Genomic DNA, 18,410 nt, shown 5'->3' on the forward strand with positions numbered 1-18,410 from the left:
AAAGTGTCAGTGTGATGTTTAGATGCATCTTTCTCCTTGCAGAGTCTGCTCGTCCAGAGGGGGTGGTGTATTGTTTCCCCTATACCATTTATAAACAAGGGTGGCCGCAGGCATTCATCATTCGTACACCAGAAATTGCTAATCTAGGCTCTGCTACTTGAAGACTTAAGGACTACAGAAAGGAAGAACCTTTACAATGAAATGACAGGCCGCTACACACTGGTCTCTATTCTTAGTATTCATCTGAGCCATGGCCATGTCCTTCCGAGGTAGCTTTTAGGCGCTTTCCATATTAAAAGCTGAATGCCTCCAGACGTGGCTCCCCAGGGCCCCGGAGGGAATTAGCATATATTGTCAAGCTAGGTTGGCATACCTTCACAACTCCTTGGTCTGACTGTGTCAGGTATTCTCAGCTGGGGGACCTTGGTGAGCCAGGCACATTCTGGGCAAAAGACTCAGACCAGAGCTTCAGGGCAGAGATTCCCAAGTGGTGCCTGCCACCTGGCAGATGGACTGACCAGTCTCCTCTCCAACCCCAGTGTCATGAGGGCCAAGTTACATGTGTCCTTATCTCATTCTCCTTCCCTTTAGGTCCCCACATCTTTCTGAGTCTTTGTATTCGAAAGACAGATTCTGGTCTTAGATGATTCCAGCAGAATCTTGGTGCCTGTCATTGCAGGTAATATTCTGTAAAGGGAATTGTTTTTTTTGTTGTTGTTTTTTTTTGGCATACCAAATCCAGAGCCATAATTGGACAACTTTAATTGGAGTCATTTCTGTTTAATACGTGGATGAAAAAGTAGGTTTTAATTGAGCGTGTAAAAAGGTTCACACAAGAACCAGAATATCATGACAGGAACAACTCCTACAGAATGAAGTCTTTAAGGTTCTTGGGGAAAGTGGACTTTCCTCTTTTTATTTATGCTTCCATTAGGATTTTGAAGGAATGTCAGCGCACTGTTATTAACGCTGATAGCTTGTACATCGCAGCCAGTATGGTTTGGGGCCCTCTGGCTCTCAGGTTACCTGTGTAAATACAGGGATTCACTTCCCAGCACCACCATTTGCTTAATAAAGAGCAAATGTGCAGAGCCCAGCAGCGGCGGCCTGGCAGAGCCGTAATCTGAACAGGATAAACACGCTTCCTTTTTGTATGATGCTCTCTCCCCATCCTCCTGCCAAGAGCAGGATATCAAATGAAGGGGAGGTTGTGGTTGGAGTCAGTAAAGTGAATGTCTAAGTGGCACCTGCCCCATTCAGCAGATCTGCTTCCCCGGGGCCTCCCACTGCACATCTGCTCCTGACAAAGCCTCTTTTCTCCTCCTGTTGGTCAGACTGAGAGCAAAGACCCAGCAAGGAGACATATTGGTTTTGCTTTGTCAGGACAATTGCCTGTGACATTATAATTACACCAAATCTTCATTATTAGAAAGGCCCCTCTTTAGAGAGTTTCAGAGGCTAAATGGGGTTTTCGAAGTGAAATTGATGAACACATCTTTTCCGTTGTAAAGCTAGCAATTGGATCTGAAAATCACTGAAGGGGTCTAAATCTGGAAACTGAGACACTGCTCTGAGACAAACCTTGCTATCAGATTGGCTCCCGAAGCCGGCGTCCAGCAATTCTTCGGGTTTTGCCCAGCCCAGCCTTTCCGTACTGCTCGTAGTCCTACACTGCAGAGCTGTGCTATATTGTTCTCCGATGCTGGTGGAGTTTCTCACCCGGGGGCCCCGGGGGAGGGGGAGGTGGTGTTAAAAATAAGTTGATGGGGTAGAGCAGCAAAGGGGGAAGAAAAAAACAACCCTGATATAAATAAGGGAAATGCGAGGAAAACATATTTTAGGTGAATGCAGAGCATCCAGTTTCAGATTGAGTTTCCAGTTAACAAAGGCAACTCTTACCGTGTTCTACAGCGTGCGCACGATTTGAGGCATGTTTATGCTGTGGAGGTGGTTCACTGGAAGCTCGGGAAAGGTTTTAGAGCTGCACTATTTAAACTTTAATTAAAGTCAAAGTAAAGATTGAGCTCCTCCGTCCTACTAGCCACATTTCATGTGCTCTGCAGCCACCATATTGACCAGCGCACAAATAGAACGTGGCCATCTTTACAGTGAGTTCTGGTGGACAACACTGTGTTAGAGATTAGTCCAAACTTTTTGAAATGGTTTCTTTTTTTTTTTTTTAAAAGATTTTATTTATTTATTCATGAGAGACAGAGCAGAGGGAGAAGCAGGCTCCCCGCGGAGCAGGGAGCCCGATGCGGGACTCGATCCCAGGACCCCGGGATCATGACCTGAGCCAAAGGCAGACGCTTAACCGACTGAGCCACCCAGGCGTCCCTTGAAATGGTTTCTTGACTGCTTTTGCCAGCCTTGGAGTTTCTATTTCAGCTTTGTTGGAAGGGAAAAAGGGAATTTGGAATTTGCCTGGATGTTTTTGGAACAACTCCTTCCAGCCAAATTACTTAGATTGTGATCTTTATCTTCCCACCTTAAAAAAATTGTTTTCCTCCAAGAATCTCATGGCCTTTCCCCACCCCTCACATACGCCCAAAATAATAGTAATGAATTATAACTATGAGAAAGGACTTTAATTTTAGGAAGGTCCACTTTCAGCTGGACTACTCCCTGGTCTTCCCCTCCTTAAGCTTTCACGGCCCTGCTGTTTGGAGAGTTTTCTGACTAACGAGAACGTGCAAATGCTCAAGGGCCAAGGGTGTGTATGTGAATCCTTCATTTTGTGTACAACGTGGAGTGCGGACAACACTCTGGGGTGGACCACTGAGCTGGTGGTACCTTCCATTTCTAGCAACTCTGGGGACCAAGGGCAGGATCTTGAATCTTGCTTCCTCCATTTGTCTGCCTCTGGTAGCCACTGCATGGTAGCTTTGACTCCCGAGAGGAAACCTATGTGAAATAACAAAACTACCTCAAATTTAGATCTCGTCCTTTTTCTCCAGAACTTAAATCATGTAACTATAACGTTCCTTATCCTCATAGCAGCCCTATAAGACAGAGTAGCTGTCCGTTTTATAAATGTAAATATAGTCAACTCTCAGTTGCCACATACAGATTCTGTCATGCAAATTAGTCATGACACATTTTAAATCCTTAGACAGTTTCTCCCAACAATCCAGCGTAAGCCTGGACCATCTTCTCCACCCCCAACCCAGCTGCTGGGTACTTAAGGAACACAAATTAGTTTTCATATTAGCTCAAGGAAGACATTATTAGGAAAGTAAGTCTGCTACAAGAAAAGCACATCATAAATTCCATTTTAGAGGGGAGGTATCGGAGAAATGGCTGACCCTCCCTTCGGCTCAACTAAGAGCTGACTGTGAGATCGCCTTTTATAAACATGCACACCATTAGCACTCGGTGTGCTGGCATGGTTGCCGAAGGATTTGTAAAACCCTCCATGGGAGGGTGTTGGGATGGCTTTGTACGCCGGGCACCAGGGCGTACAGGGGAGGCGGTGTTCTGTTGTTGCTCCTCCGCACCACATTCCGGGGGCCCGTCTTGCTCGTGCTTTTTGAAAGTTCTGTGTTGGGCCACCTGGGGGGCTCAGTCGGTTAAGTGTCTGCCTTCGGCTCAGGTTGTGATCCCAGAGTCCCAGGATCAAGCCCTATGTCGGGCTCCCTGCTCGGCGAGGAGCCTGCTTCTCCCTCTGACTGCCGCTCCCCCCGCTTGTGCTCTCTCTCTCTCTGAGACAAGTAAATAAAATCTTAGAAAGAAAGAAAGAGAGGGAGGGAGGGAGGAAGGAAGGAAGGAAGGGAGGAAGGAAGAAAGAAAAGAGAGAGAGAGAGAAAGAGAGAAAGAAAGAAGAAAGAAAGAAAGAAAAGAAAGTTAGAAAGAAAGTTCTGTGTTGTCAGACTCTGTCTGGCTGACCGAGCATAATGGAGGCTTGTCTCTGGCGAAAGCAGGTAGTGGCCACAGGGTAGGGTACCAGAAGCGCTGCATCCCACATGGATGTCAGAGCCCTCTGCTCTCCGGCCCGTCCTCCAGCCACCTGAATGGTCTTAGCCGTTGATGATTTTGTGCAGAGATAACAACATGGAGATTCCTCTAGTGTTATCATTCCTTCTGCCTTTCTGGCAGAAGCTGAAATTCTTTTGTAAAGAACTTGTCCCCATTATCAATTGGGTTATGCTATATACAGTCCAGATAGGAAAGGCAGGATAAACAGTTGAATAAAATGAAGTTTATTGAGATAGATTTCCTTCTGTGACTATCAAACCCCATAACTATTTATTTCTACTTTACAATCTGCTGTCTTCAGGTGTCTTACTACCAAAAGCCAATTTAATTCTGCTCTTTATGTGCTCTTAGAATTTTTTTAGTGTTTGTTTGCTTTCTAAATAGTACTCTACAGATTGTGCTAAATGTGAAAGGTTGAAAAACAGTAGAACATCTTTGGAAGCTTTTGTGCCTCAATCTATGCCTGTTGGGTTAGAAGAAGCGAGGTCTGGATGGTGGGTACATTTGCGGCGTGGGGCAGCAGGGACAGGGTTCCTTGTGCTAGTCTCTCTCCTTTTGTGCCTATTTGAAATTTTCCCTAATTAAAAAAAAATGGGCGCCTGGGTGCCTCAGTTGTTAAGCGTCTGCCTTCGGCTCAGGTCATGATCCCGGGGTCCTGGGATCGAGCCCCACATCGGGCTCCCTGCTCTGCAGGAAGCCTGCTTCTCCCTCTCCCACTCCCCCTGCTTGTGTTCCTGCTCTCGCTATGTCTCTCTCTGTCAAATAAATAAATAAAATCTTAAAAAAAAAAAACCTGAAAATAATGACAGAAAAATAAATAAATCTCCATTCCTAACTCTGGGTAACTCCTGATTGGCTCTTGCATTCATTTCTACGTCTGACTTCTGCAAATTCTTAGCATGGTGACTTTCCCCTAAGGTTTCTATCATCTTGGCTCTGCTATTTATTTTTTTCTAATTTTTTAAATTAAATTTAATTTAAATTCAGTTAATTAACATATAGTGTATTATTAGTTTCAGGGGTAGAATTCAGGGATTTGTCAGTTGTATATAACACCCAGTGCTCATTATATCACGTTCCCTCCTTAATGCCCATCACCCAGTTACCCATCTCCCCACCCCCTTCTTCTTTCTATTTAAAAATATCAACACTTTTGGGACACCTGGCTGGCTCAGTCAGTGGAACATATGACTCTTGATCTTGGGGTTATAAGTTCGATCCCCATGTTGAGTGTAGAGATTACTTAAAAATAAAATCCTAAAAAAAAAAAAATCAACACTTTACATATTGCTCATACCCTATCTACTGGTGCACAGACTTGGGGGACCTTGAGTGTCCCCCTTCTTCCCAGGGATTTCTTCTGGATTTTACTAGGCATCTCCTGCCCTTCTCTATACAGTCAGATCAGATGTCCTCCTGAGCAAACTTTAGGTGAACACTTTTCTCTCCTGCCATTTTCAGTTTAAAGCCCGATTGGGCAGATCAGCAGGCCTTGGAGTCAGCTTGTTCAACCCTACATTGGGAGCTCAGCCTGCAGGATAGAACACCACAGTGGTTCTGAAGCACAAAACCCTGATTTCATTAATGTTCTTGGACATTCCAATAGTTTCAAAAGGAAACTGAAATTTTACCTCCAAAATATGTTTTGAAGTACACTTACTAATAAAGTAAAAATGAATTTATTTTTAACATTTGGCTTATGGGATGAGGGCAAGAGGAATTTCCTGGTGGTCTGAAAAATCAGGCAAAGGACAGAATCTCTGCTATGGAAGTTATCACAGAAAGTGGTTTTTCCAAGAGGGGTGACATTGTCTAGCAAGAGGGGAGAAAACCTCGTATGCCAAGAAGTGCCTGTTATGCCAAGGCACCTGCAAGGCTGCTCTGGGCTTTCTGAGAATACTCGGCATGCCAGGTGTAATACATATTTTAATCCATAAATCCCTCAAATGCACCCAAAAGCCATGGAGTTAGAAAACACAGAAAAGAAAGATTAAATGTCCCAGAAAGCAGCTAATGTAACAGAAACAGAACGACTGGAAGAGAAATACTTTTTCTCTGTTTCCTCCTTGTGTTAGTATCAGGAAGGTTCCCTGGATCTCCTTTCATTTGATATTGACATTCTTTTCATGATCTTCCCCTTTCTGCCCTGAGACTGTCCTCTTTCCATCTGGTCCCTGTTTGTCATTCTCGGCCTCTTTATCTGCCACCCGCCTACTTGACTAGCTTCTTTCCCTGATTTCCTTTCATGTTCTCCATCTCTATACCAGTACATACCTAATGCCTATTTTTCTTCATATAATAGCGGCTTGCCTTAGACATCAGTCACTGGTGTAAATTCTTTTTCAAGCCTGCAAATAAGACTTTAAAGGACTTACCTCCTGCCTGTCACCCCTTGAAACACCTGAAGATAACGCTTGATGGCTCTTTAAAAACTGCAGAACTTACTATAATTCGTAGCTTTATTTCTTACTTATTTATTCCTATCCTTTCCAGGTACAGTTTTCTGGTTCCCCCATTTAAGCCAGCATTTTCCTGATACCTGTAGCTAGCTTTCACATCCATAAACTGCAGAAGGCTTTATACTGTAAATTTTTCCTTTGGGTTTTAAGAATTCTTTCTCTTCGGGTGCCTGGGTGGTGCAGTCGGTTGGGCATCAGACTCTTGGTCGTGGTCTCAGGGTCATGGGATCAAGCCCCATGTCAGGCTCCACGCTTAGCCCAGAGTCTGCTTGGGACTCCCTCTCCCCTCCTCTGCCCTCCCCCCAACACACACTCTCCTTCTCTAAAATAAATAAATATGTGTTTAAAAAAAATTCTTTCTCTCCCACCAGATGTTGTGTTTATTTGATAAGTTTCTTTGTTTAGCTAGTTTTCTCTCACAGCCATCAATATTTTTCTCCCAACCAAAGATATTTCCATGACCAACTTGGAAGGCCTTTGGGCTGAAAGATTCAGTTACAGCAAACAACAATTCCCAAAGGTTTCCCAGATTGTGAGGGCAAATGAAAGGCCCATTCTTCCTGAGGCTGTCTGTCCTGCTCTATCTTGTCGCGGGGTGGGGTGGGGGCAGGGCAGTCTGGTTCCGGGTGACCATGGCCGGGCGCGTAACTGTGCTCTGCTGTGCTGAAGCGCATGTTGTTATTATCTGGAGGGGTTGAGAAATTTACCAGAGTGATGACGTCATATCCTCCTGCCCCTGACCATATATTTAACGTTCTCACCATTGGTTAGTGGTTCTGCCTGGATTATTCATTTACCAGCGCGCTGAGTCGGCAGCTAGTCCGTAGACGTCCGGGCGCCGCCGCACTGCCAGTTCAGCCCGTCGCTGCGTTTCAGAAAGGACCTGCCCCCCAGTCCATCTGCCCTGATTTCGTGGCTTTTATCTCTAATCTTTACATCTTTGAAGGCCTTTGGCGAATGGTGTGCTTCCTGGCAGGAACACATCACTGCTGAAAGGAGATCTGTGCTGTCTCTGCTTTCATTTCTGTTTGCCGAGAGCTTTAGTCGAATGCCTGTGACCCCACCAGACTTCATCAAGCCTCTCATTCAGAGTCATCTTTGAAACGTAGCTGACATTTATGGTACACCTGCTGTGCGCCAGGCACAGCACCAGACTTCGCCTACATCAGCGCATCTAGCCCTCGACGGCCCCATGAGATGAGTAACTGCCCTTTTACATTTAAGGAAAGCGAAGTTCACAAGCCATTCGGCGGCATAGCCAAGAGTCACGTGTAGTCTGACTGGCAAGCCTTTCATGGAAATAAAACAGCCTGTTTTACCCTCACACACAGTGCACCTGAGCTACCCTACAGCGTTTGGCTACACTGCCTTGAGAGTCTTGTGAAAATCCCACTGCACCCGGGAACAGAATGAAAAGTCCCAAGGCCTTCAGTCTGTGGAGGCCAAGGCTAATAGGAATGTGACCAAGTTTCTGAAAATCATGAGGAACACGATCTATAGTCATATTTAATTATTAAGCATCTACTATGTTCAGGCTACTGCCAAAATCTAAGCAAGCAGATTATACAGAGAACAACAATAACTACTTGGAAACAGGTTAGCACAGAGCTGATGCCAAATAGTGGAGGGAGGAAAATCACAGGAGGGAAAGAACCTCCTGGTGGGCTGTTCTATCTGGGGTGACTCCAGGAAAGATGTGGAAATTGTTGGAAGAATGGGACTTGCATTGACAGGGGATAGAGCTAGGCGGAGGGATCTGCCTGAGCAATATATGTGGTGGTGAGGGTACACTAAGGGGACAGGTATGGTTGTAATGAAGAGAAAATGTAGAGCATTTGTGGGAAAGGCTGATGTAATCCTTCAAACCAATAGCTATTTGGACTTATTTTTCCCATAGTAGACAGCCATCAAAAGTTGGGGGTTTTTTGTTTTGTTTTGTGGGTTTTTTGGTGGGATGGGATGGCCATTGCCAAACGATATTTCAGGAAGATTTAGCTAACTGTGATATGTAGACATATTCATCAAATCACAGAATACTAAAAGAGTTAGTCTTGAGGAAAGTAAATGAATTCCCCTAAGTAAATAAATCACATATGTGCACATACACACGTACACATGTGTGTGTGTGGTCCATTATACAGTAGGTAAGTGATGAAACTCATTACCTCAGGAGAGGTCAGCAATAGAGTAGATCAGCTCATGAATGATAAATTCACAGAGTGTGCAAGGCTGTGACCCTAACCTTCCAAGTCACTCTCATTGGCGCCCGTGGTCTACCACAAAGCCTCCCCTGGTGCCACCATCAGAGACAGACCACTGTAAGCCTCATGGCCTCCTCTTCTGCAGACAACAAGGCCAAGCCCCTTAACATGAGCAAATGGTCACTTGTATTAGAAGACGGGACCGGGCTTATGAGGTGATGGCATTATCTGCCACCCATGTAATGTGATATGAGAGGCTCGAAGACAGATGTCTGTCCAAAAGTATATTCCCCTGTCACTTAATCTTAAATCCCACTCCTAGAGGTAGAGTATTTTGCGTCTTGAAAGGAACTGGGCTGAGCAGAACAGTTAAGCGTTCCCCCATTACTGCACCTAGGAAATTTTAAAGTATAAATCGCCTCTTAAGAAGTTGTCTCTTTGGTAGTTATCCTCGCATTTGTGAGAAACTGCAGTACATGTGGCACAACAGCAGAAGATTGGAAAGCCAAGGTGTGAGTCATCAGAGTGCTGGTTAATCAAAATCAAGCACCTCTAGATCCTTCCGTAGTTCATAAGCACGAGGACGGGGGCGCTCACACTGTTGTGCGCCGTGTGCCTCGCTCAGACCTTGTTACAACGGCAACGCATGACCCGTCTGACTTGGAAAAAACATGAAGCACCTTCATGCAAGTGGAATACTCTGCAGCCACTGAAAAAAAAAAAATAAAGCCACTCTGTTCGTACTTGTAAGTAAAGATCCCGAAAAAGCGAGGTGCATTGTTCAAATGGGGAAGATACACAGACACACATACACACGTTTCCAAGTGCACAATCTCAGCCAAGAAACTAGCCACAGTAGTTACCTCTGGGAGGGAGACTGACTTTTTTCAACCCTATACTGTGCCCTCTCTGTTACCTGTTTTTCACAATGAAGTATCTGTTAAAATCGGGATTCTCCTGAAAGGGGGGAAACGTAAGAGGCAGACGATCACCTTGTGCGAAATGATGGCCCTGGTGAGATGAACAGGTCCCTCGAAAACAGACCCTGTGCAGGGGTCTCCTTGGAACACTCTGAGTAGAAGCCTGGCCGCCTGGGAGGTCAGTCTCCCTGCGTGTCCTCCCTGAGAAGGTCATCTGACTTGAAAGGAAACCTTTGAAGCGTGTGAGCTGCATCAGAACCAACCTAGCCCAGGCATCTGAATTTTCAGAGGCTGTCCTGATACCCATCGTGTCATGTGGAGATTTTCGAAGATCCCTCCGGCTATAGTGGAGCAAGGGCTGAAGCCGGGCGATTACAAAGGAAGATAAAACATAGTCCTGGTGGGACGCCTGCGTGGTTCAGTCGGTTGAGCATCCGACTCTTGACTTCACCTCAGGTCATGATCTCGGGGTCGTGGGGTCAAGCCCCACATCAGGCTCTATGCTGGGGCTCCCTATGGGCATGGAGCCTGCTTAAGGTTCTCTCTCTCCCTCTCCCTCTGAGCCTCCCTCCCGCACACACGCTCTCTCCCTCTAATAAAAAAAAAATTTTTTTTTTTTTTTAAATGTAGTCCTGGCAAGAGATGATAGGATTTTGTCCAGGGAGGCAGCAAAGAGAAGTGGCGGAACTCCAGGTTTGTATGTGAAGGGCAGGTTGACAGGATTTGCTGATGTACCGCGTATGAAGTCAAAGATGACTGTGAAGTTTTCAGCCGAGGCAACTGGAGGGATGTGATGGCCACTTGCTGCCCTGGGGGAAGACTGGGAGGAGTGTGTTTGACCATGTGGGCTTGAGTACATGATACCTACCCGGCAGGGTAGAATGAGCAGGGTCAGGTCTCGTTGTCTTTTACAGGGCCAGCAGTTCTTCCAGGGATTTCAGTCTCACTGCTGTCAGACAGGGAAATCCTTGTGCCTGGGACCTGTGGCTCCTGAGGCACCTTTGGCCTCTTCCCAGTTTGGCCAATTCTGTAAACCTTGCCTGGAAGCCTGAGGGGAGAGGCAGCGATGAGCCCAAAGAGAGACTTTCCAGGTCCCTGCCGGCTTGTTTTCCATGGTCAGGCGGGTGGGTGCATGGAAAGACTCCCACATCGAGAGCCTGGACCCCTGGCTTTGCCACAACTCAGTCATCTTGGGGCAAAGACCACTCAGTCTCTCTTGCTCCATGTTTACTTTTTTTTAAATAACTTTTTTATCTGTTTACTTTTGAGTTTAAAAAGAAAAAGAAAGGGATTTACTAAACTGAATGAATGTTAAGGTTTCTTATGGCTTTGAAATACTGGGGTCCTAGAGACTAGGGTACTAAATCTTCAGGACTTTATAACATGTGCCTTTAGGGTAAGTCCATGTTTCTGCCAAAGGAACTTGCCTATCATTTGTGACAGGGAGGACCACCTGCCCTGCCTGCTCTCTAGGGTCTTAGCAAAAACCAGATGAGACACGGTGGATGTAAGAGGGCTTTGAAGAGTGCTATACAAATGCTAAGAGACATACTGCTAGGATTGTACAGGTCTCTCGGAAAAACAAAAAAGAGAACTTCCAACCTTAAAGTAGAATGTGAAGGGCTTCCTGTTGCTTAATCAATCGAAATGACCCAGAATACAAACTGAGATTAACATACGCCTTCTAGATTAGGGCTAATCAGGGCCGGGCTGAGCAGATGCAGGGACAATCCCAGCCTGATTACTGTACCTCAGCGTTTAATCATCTCTCCTCCAAGGGCAGCCACCGACTTAGTGCGCTGGCTTGCAGGCCTCTGGCCCCTCCCCCTGCCCCTCCGTAGACGGGAAGGCCTCTGGGTCAGAGCCGCTGAGACGATTTAATCTAATCCCATGCCAAAATGGCTGTTTGTGAGAGAGAGAGAGAGAGAGAGAGATATTCCAAAATTCTAAAATCCCCACAGTAGGATGGTAATGCGCAGATTTAAGGTGGAGGTAGAGTGAAAATAATGGCCTTGGAATTTCAAGGCATTTGGGGCTAGGAAATGACCCCGTGCATGGAATTTTGCCCTCTGTAAAGCTTTTCAGAGATGCAGTTGCTGTCACCATTCACTCTCAAGACAGCTTTGTGTAGGAGTCACTTCATCATGCAGTTGTAGAGGCCAAATTTATTCCTTCCCTGATCGTGAGGTGAAATACAGAAGATGAAATCTTTATTTTTTTTAAAAAAGATTTTATTTATTTATTTGACAGAGAGAGACAGAGTATACAAGTAGGGGGAGTGGCAGGCAGAGGGAGAAGCAGGCTCTCTGCTGAGCAAGGAGTCCGATGCGGGACTGGATTCCAGGACCCTGGGATCATGACCTGAGCCAAAGGCAGACACAACCAACTGAGCTACCCAGGCATCCCTGAAATCTTTTTTTTTTTTTTTTTAAGATTTTATTTGAGAGAGAGAGTAAGAAAGAGCACGAGCAGGGGGAGGGGCGCAGAGGGAGAGGGAGACGCAGGCTCCCTGCTGAGCAGGGAGCCCGATGCAGGACTCGATCCCAGGACCCTGGGATCATGCCCTGAGCCGAAGGCAGACGCCTAACCGACTGAGCCACCCAGGCACACCCAGAAGATGAAATCTTTTAGAAGTGGTTTTCTTTGGATGAGTCCTGAATGTAGTCCTTTTTACTTGAACGTTCTCTGGACTGGGAGTTCCCGCTCTGAAACTGCCTCATAACCCTCAGACTGGGCCACTTTAATCACCCCATCTCTGGAAGGGACACCTGTGCAACCTCAGAAGGCAGGTTCCCTCCATGAGTGCAGAAATCATTACTGAGCCCCCGCCGATTGCTGAGGACTCAAAGATGGAGACTCCATCCCTCAAGGAATTGACAGTCCTCCCAAAGACAAGACATGCAAACAGTGATGGTGAACACGGTCACTGCCTCCATGGAGGCCAGTACAGAGGGCTCGGGACCTCCGAAGAGGGGCTAAGGCCAAGGAGGAGGGACTGCCACTAACTGTGACTGTGGAGGGAAGAACAGGAGCCCATTCGAGGAGCAAGTCCCGGCACATCATCCCAGGCAGAAGTGAAGGTTGTGCACATGTCATGGGGACTCAATCAGGTCATTCACCTGATTGGAGTGTAAAGCAGGTGGCGATTCGTGGTCACTAGGCTGAACTGAACGATAGGGGCTGACATAAGGGTTTAAATCCTGCAAGGGGATTTGGACCTGATACCCACGGGCCACTGAAGAATTGTAAAAGAAGGCAACAGGATCAGTTTGTGTTCGGAAGAATGTTCTGGTTATAGCAATGGCAGCCAATAGATATCTCTGCATTTGCCCTTTTCTCCATTTTATCCTGGAGCAAATCTTCCATGATACTAAAACTTGTAACAACAGTGTTGGGTGTGGCATAGGAAACGAAAACCTATCATAAGCCAGAGATGTAACTATGACAATTCTTTAAGTCTCTACCCACCCCTACCCCCGTGACACCCCGATCCCAGGCTGGTGGTTCACCGTGAGGAAGGCTCCCTGCTCACAGTGGTCCCTGTATTTATCAAGGGTGCAACTTGTTCCCCCAGTTTGGAGCTTTTGGAACTGCATCAGGCTCAGAAGCGAGAATAAAGAAACAAGACTGGTCTTTGCTTCTAGGTTAGTTGCTGTTTGCCAGCATTTGGCTTCTTTGCAGGAGGACACAGCTATTCTGGCTTTGCCAGGGACATTCTTCGTTGCTTCCTGAGTTTTGCCTCACCTCTGTGACCAGAAGAGAGGACAGAAGCGATGATGATCATGAATACACTGGGGGGGGGGAAGGGTTGTACGGTCTTCACACATACTCAGGCCAGGCCTGGAGTCTAGAGGCCAGGGGGTAGGGCCCAGCTGCACATTGCTGAGGCCACTAATAGACTCCCTTGGCCTGTTGCCCTTCTGGCACATCTTGTACCTCACACCGTGGGAAACCACATGAACCAGAGCCACGCCTGGCCCTGAAGCCGCCCTCTGTCAAACAGGAAGGCCTGTCCACACACATTTACTGGCCACGCCAGATGATGCATTCCAGTGCCCGTGCCCACTGGGCCACTGTCAGTATTGACTGGGGCCGGGATGGGGCCAGCTTCCAAGGGGAGGGACAGCGGAACCCGTTTGTTTGTGTTTGCTTTTGTTTTAATTTCATTTCCATTATATTTGGGGTTTTTTGGGGTTTTTTTAAAGATTTTATTTATTTGACAGAGAGAGACACAGTGAGAGAGGGAACACAAGCAGGGGGAGTGGGAGAGGGAGAAGCAGGCTTCCCGCGGGGCAGGGAGCCCGATGCGGGGGCTCGATCCCAGGACCCCGGGATCATGACCTGAGCCGAAGGCAGACGCTTAACGACTGAGCCACCCAGGCGCCCCTATTTGGGTTTTTCTTAAACTTCATTTCTATTATATATTTTTTTGAATTTCATTTTCATTATATATTTTTTTGAACCCGTTTTTAAAGGGGAAGGAGTAGGGAGTGTGGGACTCCCAGTAGTGAACAATGTGAGCAAAGGCCCAGAGGAAGGAGTGTGACCACTGTGTTGGGAGGTGAGAGGAGCCAGGCTGGTGCCCCAAGCGCACAATGCCTGTGGTGAAGGACGGAGGGGAGACTGCAGAGCTAGACCAGGGTAGAGCACGAGATGTCTTGAATACCATGTCAAACATGACCATTTTTTAATAGGCTTTGGGAACCTTTTCTTTTTAAGATCTTATTTATTTGAGAGAGAGAGATAGCAAGAGAGAACACGAGCAGTGGGGAGAGGGAGAGGGAGAGGGAGAAGCAGGCTCCCTGCTGAGCTTGATGCCAGGAGCCCGGGATCATGACCTGAGCAGAAGGCAGATGCTTAACCGACTGAGCCACCCAGGTGCCCCTTTGGGAACCTTTTTAACATGGAATTTGAACAGTTTGAGATGGAGGAGTGACGTGGTCTAGAAAGATCTCTCAGGTGGCAGGGAGAGGTGAACTGAAAGAGGATTGGTTAGAGACATTTAAGAGCCGTATGCAAAGTCCAGATGAGGGAAACTGAACCCCACAGCATTCTGAGGTCAGTGCTGGGCCCTCCGCCTGCTCTCCTTTCAACTTTGTGTGTGAGTGTGGGCTGGTCTCTCCTCCTTCCAGGCCCAGCACAGCAAGTGTGAGCAGGGGGTGGGTCGGGCCCTCCATTCCTATTAACACACAGCAGGGTGAGCCTGGATTTCCAAAAATGACTGTCACGAAACAAAACATCAAGCCTGTTTCATGATGTATCATCAAATAGGGATCCCCAAACTGGCAAGACTTTCCTCTAGAAAACAAATCTAATTTAACATTGTAAAATAACATGGTTTTTGTTTTTTGGGGTTTCTTTTTGCATTAGAAAATATTCTGATTGGGCGCCTGGGTGGCTCAGTTGGTTAAGCGACTGCCTTTGGCTCAGGTTATGATCCTGGAGTCCCTGGATCGAGTCCCGCATCGGGCTCCCTGCTCGGCAGGGAGTCTGCTTCTCCCTCTGACCCTCCTCCCTCTCATGCTCTCTGTCTCTCATTCTCTCTCTCAAATAAATAAATAAAATCTTTTAAAAAAAAAATTAAAAAAAAATAAAGATTTAAAAAAAGAAAATATTCTGATAAAACATTCTCTTTTTAAAATTAGTTTTTATTTTCAGCAAAGTGATAATATGGCTTTAAATGTCAAAGAGGACTAAAAGGCCTTTTTTTTATACCTTAGAGGCAACACTTCATGCCCGCTCTTTCTGGTGTGTATCTTTCCTGCTCTAAAAGTCTTAAATCGTTATTTCTTGAGTTGAGACATTATTACAATTTCTTGATAACCCACTTTGTATGTTTATATTATTATAACTACATAAAAACTGGTCACTGCTAAGACAAGTATATTATCCCAGTTACTACTTGCTTTTTCCCTTCTGTGTTTTAGGTAGTAATCACCGGTTCTACCCCACTTCTGGAAAACCCCTCTCAGTACTCATGCCCAGGTCGTCGTGCCGGTCTCCCCTCTCTGTGCTCTCAGACCTGCTGCAGAACGCCGGTCCGGGGCCCCTCAGCCTGCCCGCAGCTCTCCACAGTGGGTTCTCTGTCTCCTAGATCCCACAGCCACCTCTAGCGTAGTGCTCTCTCGTTGCTTGGGAGCACATCCTTCAGAGCTTCCTGGGAAAGCGTGCATGGGTGGCCAGCTTTTCCACGCCTTACAGGTCTGAAGATGCTTTTCTTCTGCCTCCACAGTCAGTTGATAGCGGTATCATTTCTTGGGCCGGAAACAGTTCTAGCTGGAAAGCACTTTCTCTCAGACACTCGAAAGCATCTGCTCCTTGATCTCCTAGCTTCTAGGCTTGCTTTCGAGAAGTCCCACAATATTCCAACTCCCAGTTCTTTATATAGGACTTTTTTTTTCTTTCTGAACCTTTCAGGATCTTTGCTTTATCCCTGGTGTTCTGAAATTTTGCAAAGATGCATGTTAGTGTCTTGATCTTTTGTCATCTTGTCTGCTGGGCATCTAATGGGCCTTTTCAATGTGAGTTCGTTTTTCAGCTCTAGAAATTTATTTACAGTGTGTCTGATAATTTCCTTTTTTTTTTTTTTTTTTACTGTTTCTGGAATTCTCTTTTATCAGAGGTTGGACCCCTATGGTCTCATATTTTCTCTCCTTTCCATCTTTTAATCTTTTCTACTGAGAAATTTCCTTGTCTTTATTTTCTGCTTTCTTTGGAATGTATTTCATCTATTAGATTCTTTATTTTAAAGTTTTCCTCATATTCCTTTTTAAGAAAAACATCCCATTTTTATGATACAAATCTCTTCTCTGAGGATATTAGTGTTCTGGGGCCTTTGTTTTCTTCTCCCCCCACTTCCCCCGCCCCGACCTTGTCTGCAACCTTGTGTTCCTGAAGAGTTAAGAGCCGGTTGTCAGGCGGTGCAGGGCACAGCTAGGTGATCTGTAGGCTAGCACAGAAGGCCAGGACTTCAGGGTCTTCCCCCCACTTCCCCACCCAACAGATACCACTGTGGTCTTTCCCGGCCTTTCCAGGTCAGCTTCTCAGTACAGTAGAGGAACTTCAGATGTCCTGTCAACAAAGGTCAAGGTGTTTGGGTGTTGGGATTTGTGAGAGCTGCTGGTCTCATAAAGTTGAATACACGCTTTTAACCAATCCCTGCTTTCAGCCTCGTCTTTTTCTGCGGTAGTGAGGCCTACATGTCCTGCTCCCTCCATGGACACAGGGCTTGCTACTTCCACTGCTCTGACAAGTCAGAACCACTTGACATTTGCTTCTCATCTTCCAAAAACATGTTGATATCCCTCATTGATATCCTTCCTCCCACTTCATTCTAATTTTAGTTTCAAGAGGAAGAGGAGCTTGATAATGTGCATTTATTCTGCCTCATTTAACTGGAAATCCTTTTTTTTCTTTAATATGTCATATAAAACTATCAACTTTTTTTTCTTAGGAAGGACTGCCCTTTTCTGCGATTATGTGTTTCTTCCTTTCTTTGTGTTAAACCATCCTTTCTACTGTGCAGTAATAGTGATATTAGGAGACAGTTGGGTCTTTTTAAGTTGATCCCAAAATGTATTTTTAAATTTTACTGGTCCGTGGACCTAAAATCAAGAAAACAATGCCCTAGGTTTTTTGTTTTCGTTTTGTTTTGTTTTTTGAGAGTGGTGGGGAGGGCAGAGGGAGAGGAAGAGAGAGAATCCTAAGCAGGCTTCACGCCCAGTGTGAACACCTCATGCCGGACTCGGGGCTCAATCTCACAACCCTTATTGAGATCACAACCTGAGCCAAAATCAAGAGTTGGACGCTTAACTAACCAAGCCACCCGGGAGTCCCCCCCCTCTTTTTTTAATAAACAAACGCTGAAGGAAGGGTCAGTGGCCAAGAAAACAGGACAGGATTGAGGGAGACATTTTTTCAAGCTGAGGGAAACAGCATAGGCAGGCAGACAATCGAAGAAGTCGGTAGCAGAACATCAAAGAAAATTAATGGCAGCCTTTCCCAGTGGAAGGAGGCAGTCAGGAGGGCTGGGCTGGGGAGGAGGGTTCACACCTCACCAGCCTTGCTTCCTAAAATTAGAAGCAGGCAGGCTCATCTCCTGGCAAGTTGGGGAGGCCCTGCCCTGGGGCCCATTTCCACAGGTTCTTCGAACTTTCTTTCCTGAGAGTCCGTTTTATAGAATGACAGTGGGTAAGAGGAGGGATGTATTTGTGCCTGGACAGTCGGTGGGCAATTACATGAGGCTGACAGTGGTGCCCTGAAGGGCTGGGGCTGGTAGCTCTGTCCAGCCAGCATCTGGGAGGCTGAGCCCGATCCCCACCAACAGTCTCCCCTTTGTCTCCCCAGGATTGGTCCAGATCCCCGTGAGCATGTACCAGACTGTGGTAACCAGCCTTGCCCAGGGCAACGGGCCGGTGCAGGTGGCCATGGCCCCTGTGACCACCCGGATATCGGACAGCACAGTCACCATGGACGGCCAGGCTGTGGAGGTGGTGACGTTGGAACAGTGACATGCAGCCGTACGATGGCATCGTTTTCTAGTCTACTTCAAAATTTTTTACACGTTTGCAGAGGTGCAATCAAATGGAATTAAGTCTCTCGACTTTGGAAGAAAAGTTTTGTTAACCTTTTTTTTAAAAAGGAAGAAAGGCAGTGGGTTTTGGAATTGCATTTTTTAAAGCACCACTCTTGATTTTCTGGGATTGGTGGAATAAGATACTGTGTTGTCAATTTCACTGTCCCGAAAAAGCCAAATTGTGGCAGGACTTCTTTCTGCAGAAACATGCGTGTATACTTATGTGTGTGTATGTGTGAGTGTGAATATATGTATATGTGTACATATGGATATACACATT

The 18,410-nt window shown here is 46.2% G+C and overlaps 1 protein-coding gene and 1 non-coding gene across 5 annotated transcripts in view; both read left to right on the forward strand.

Annotated features, from left to right (window-relative positions):
* The window catches only part of NRF1 (nuclear respiratory factor 1), a 137,130-nt gene extending 118,948 nt beyond the window's left edge, over positions 1-18,182 (forward strand). For 2 of the 4 annotated variants that reach the window (XM_035021093.1, XM_035021091.1), the window contains one exon: positions 17,902-18,182. In XM_035021093.1, the coding sequence (XP_034876984.1) occupies positions 17,902-18,065 (164 nt within the window). In that variant the 3' untranslated portion in view covers positions 18,066-18,182. Of the gene's footprint in view, positions 1-591; positions 680-17,901 lie in introns of all 4 variants that reach the window. The other 2 variants (XM_035021095.1, XM_035021092.1) reach the window with 2 other exon arrangements.
* On the forward strand, positions 9,192-9,296 carry LOC118021440. Its single transcript, XR_004682182.1, has one exon. It is a non-coding gene; the product is annotated as a small nucleolar RNA U13 (small nucleolar RNA).
* Positions 18,183-18,410: the final 228 nt, after the last annotated feature.

This window comes from Mirounga leonina, unplaced genomic scaffold, assembly GCF_011800145.1.
Source record: "Mirounga leonina isolate KUSES-001 unplaced genomic scaffold, KU_Mleo_1.0 Mir_174, whole genome shotgun sequence".
Lineage (NCBI taxonomy): Eukaryota > Metazoa > Chordata > Mammalia > Carnivora > Phocidae > Mirounga > Mirounga leonina.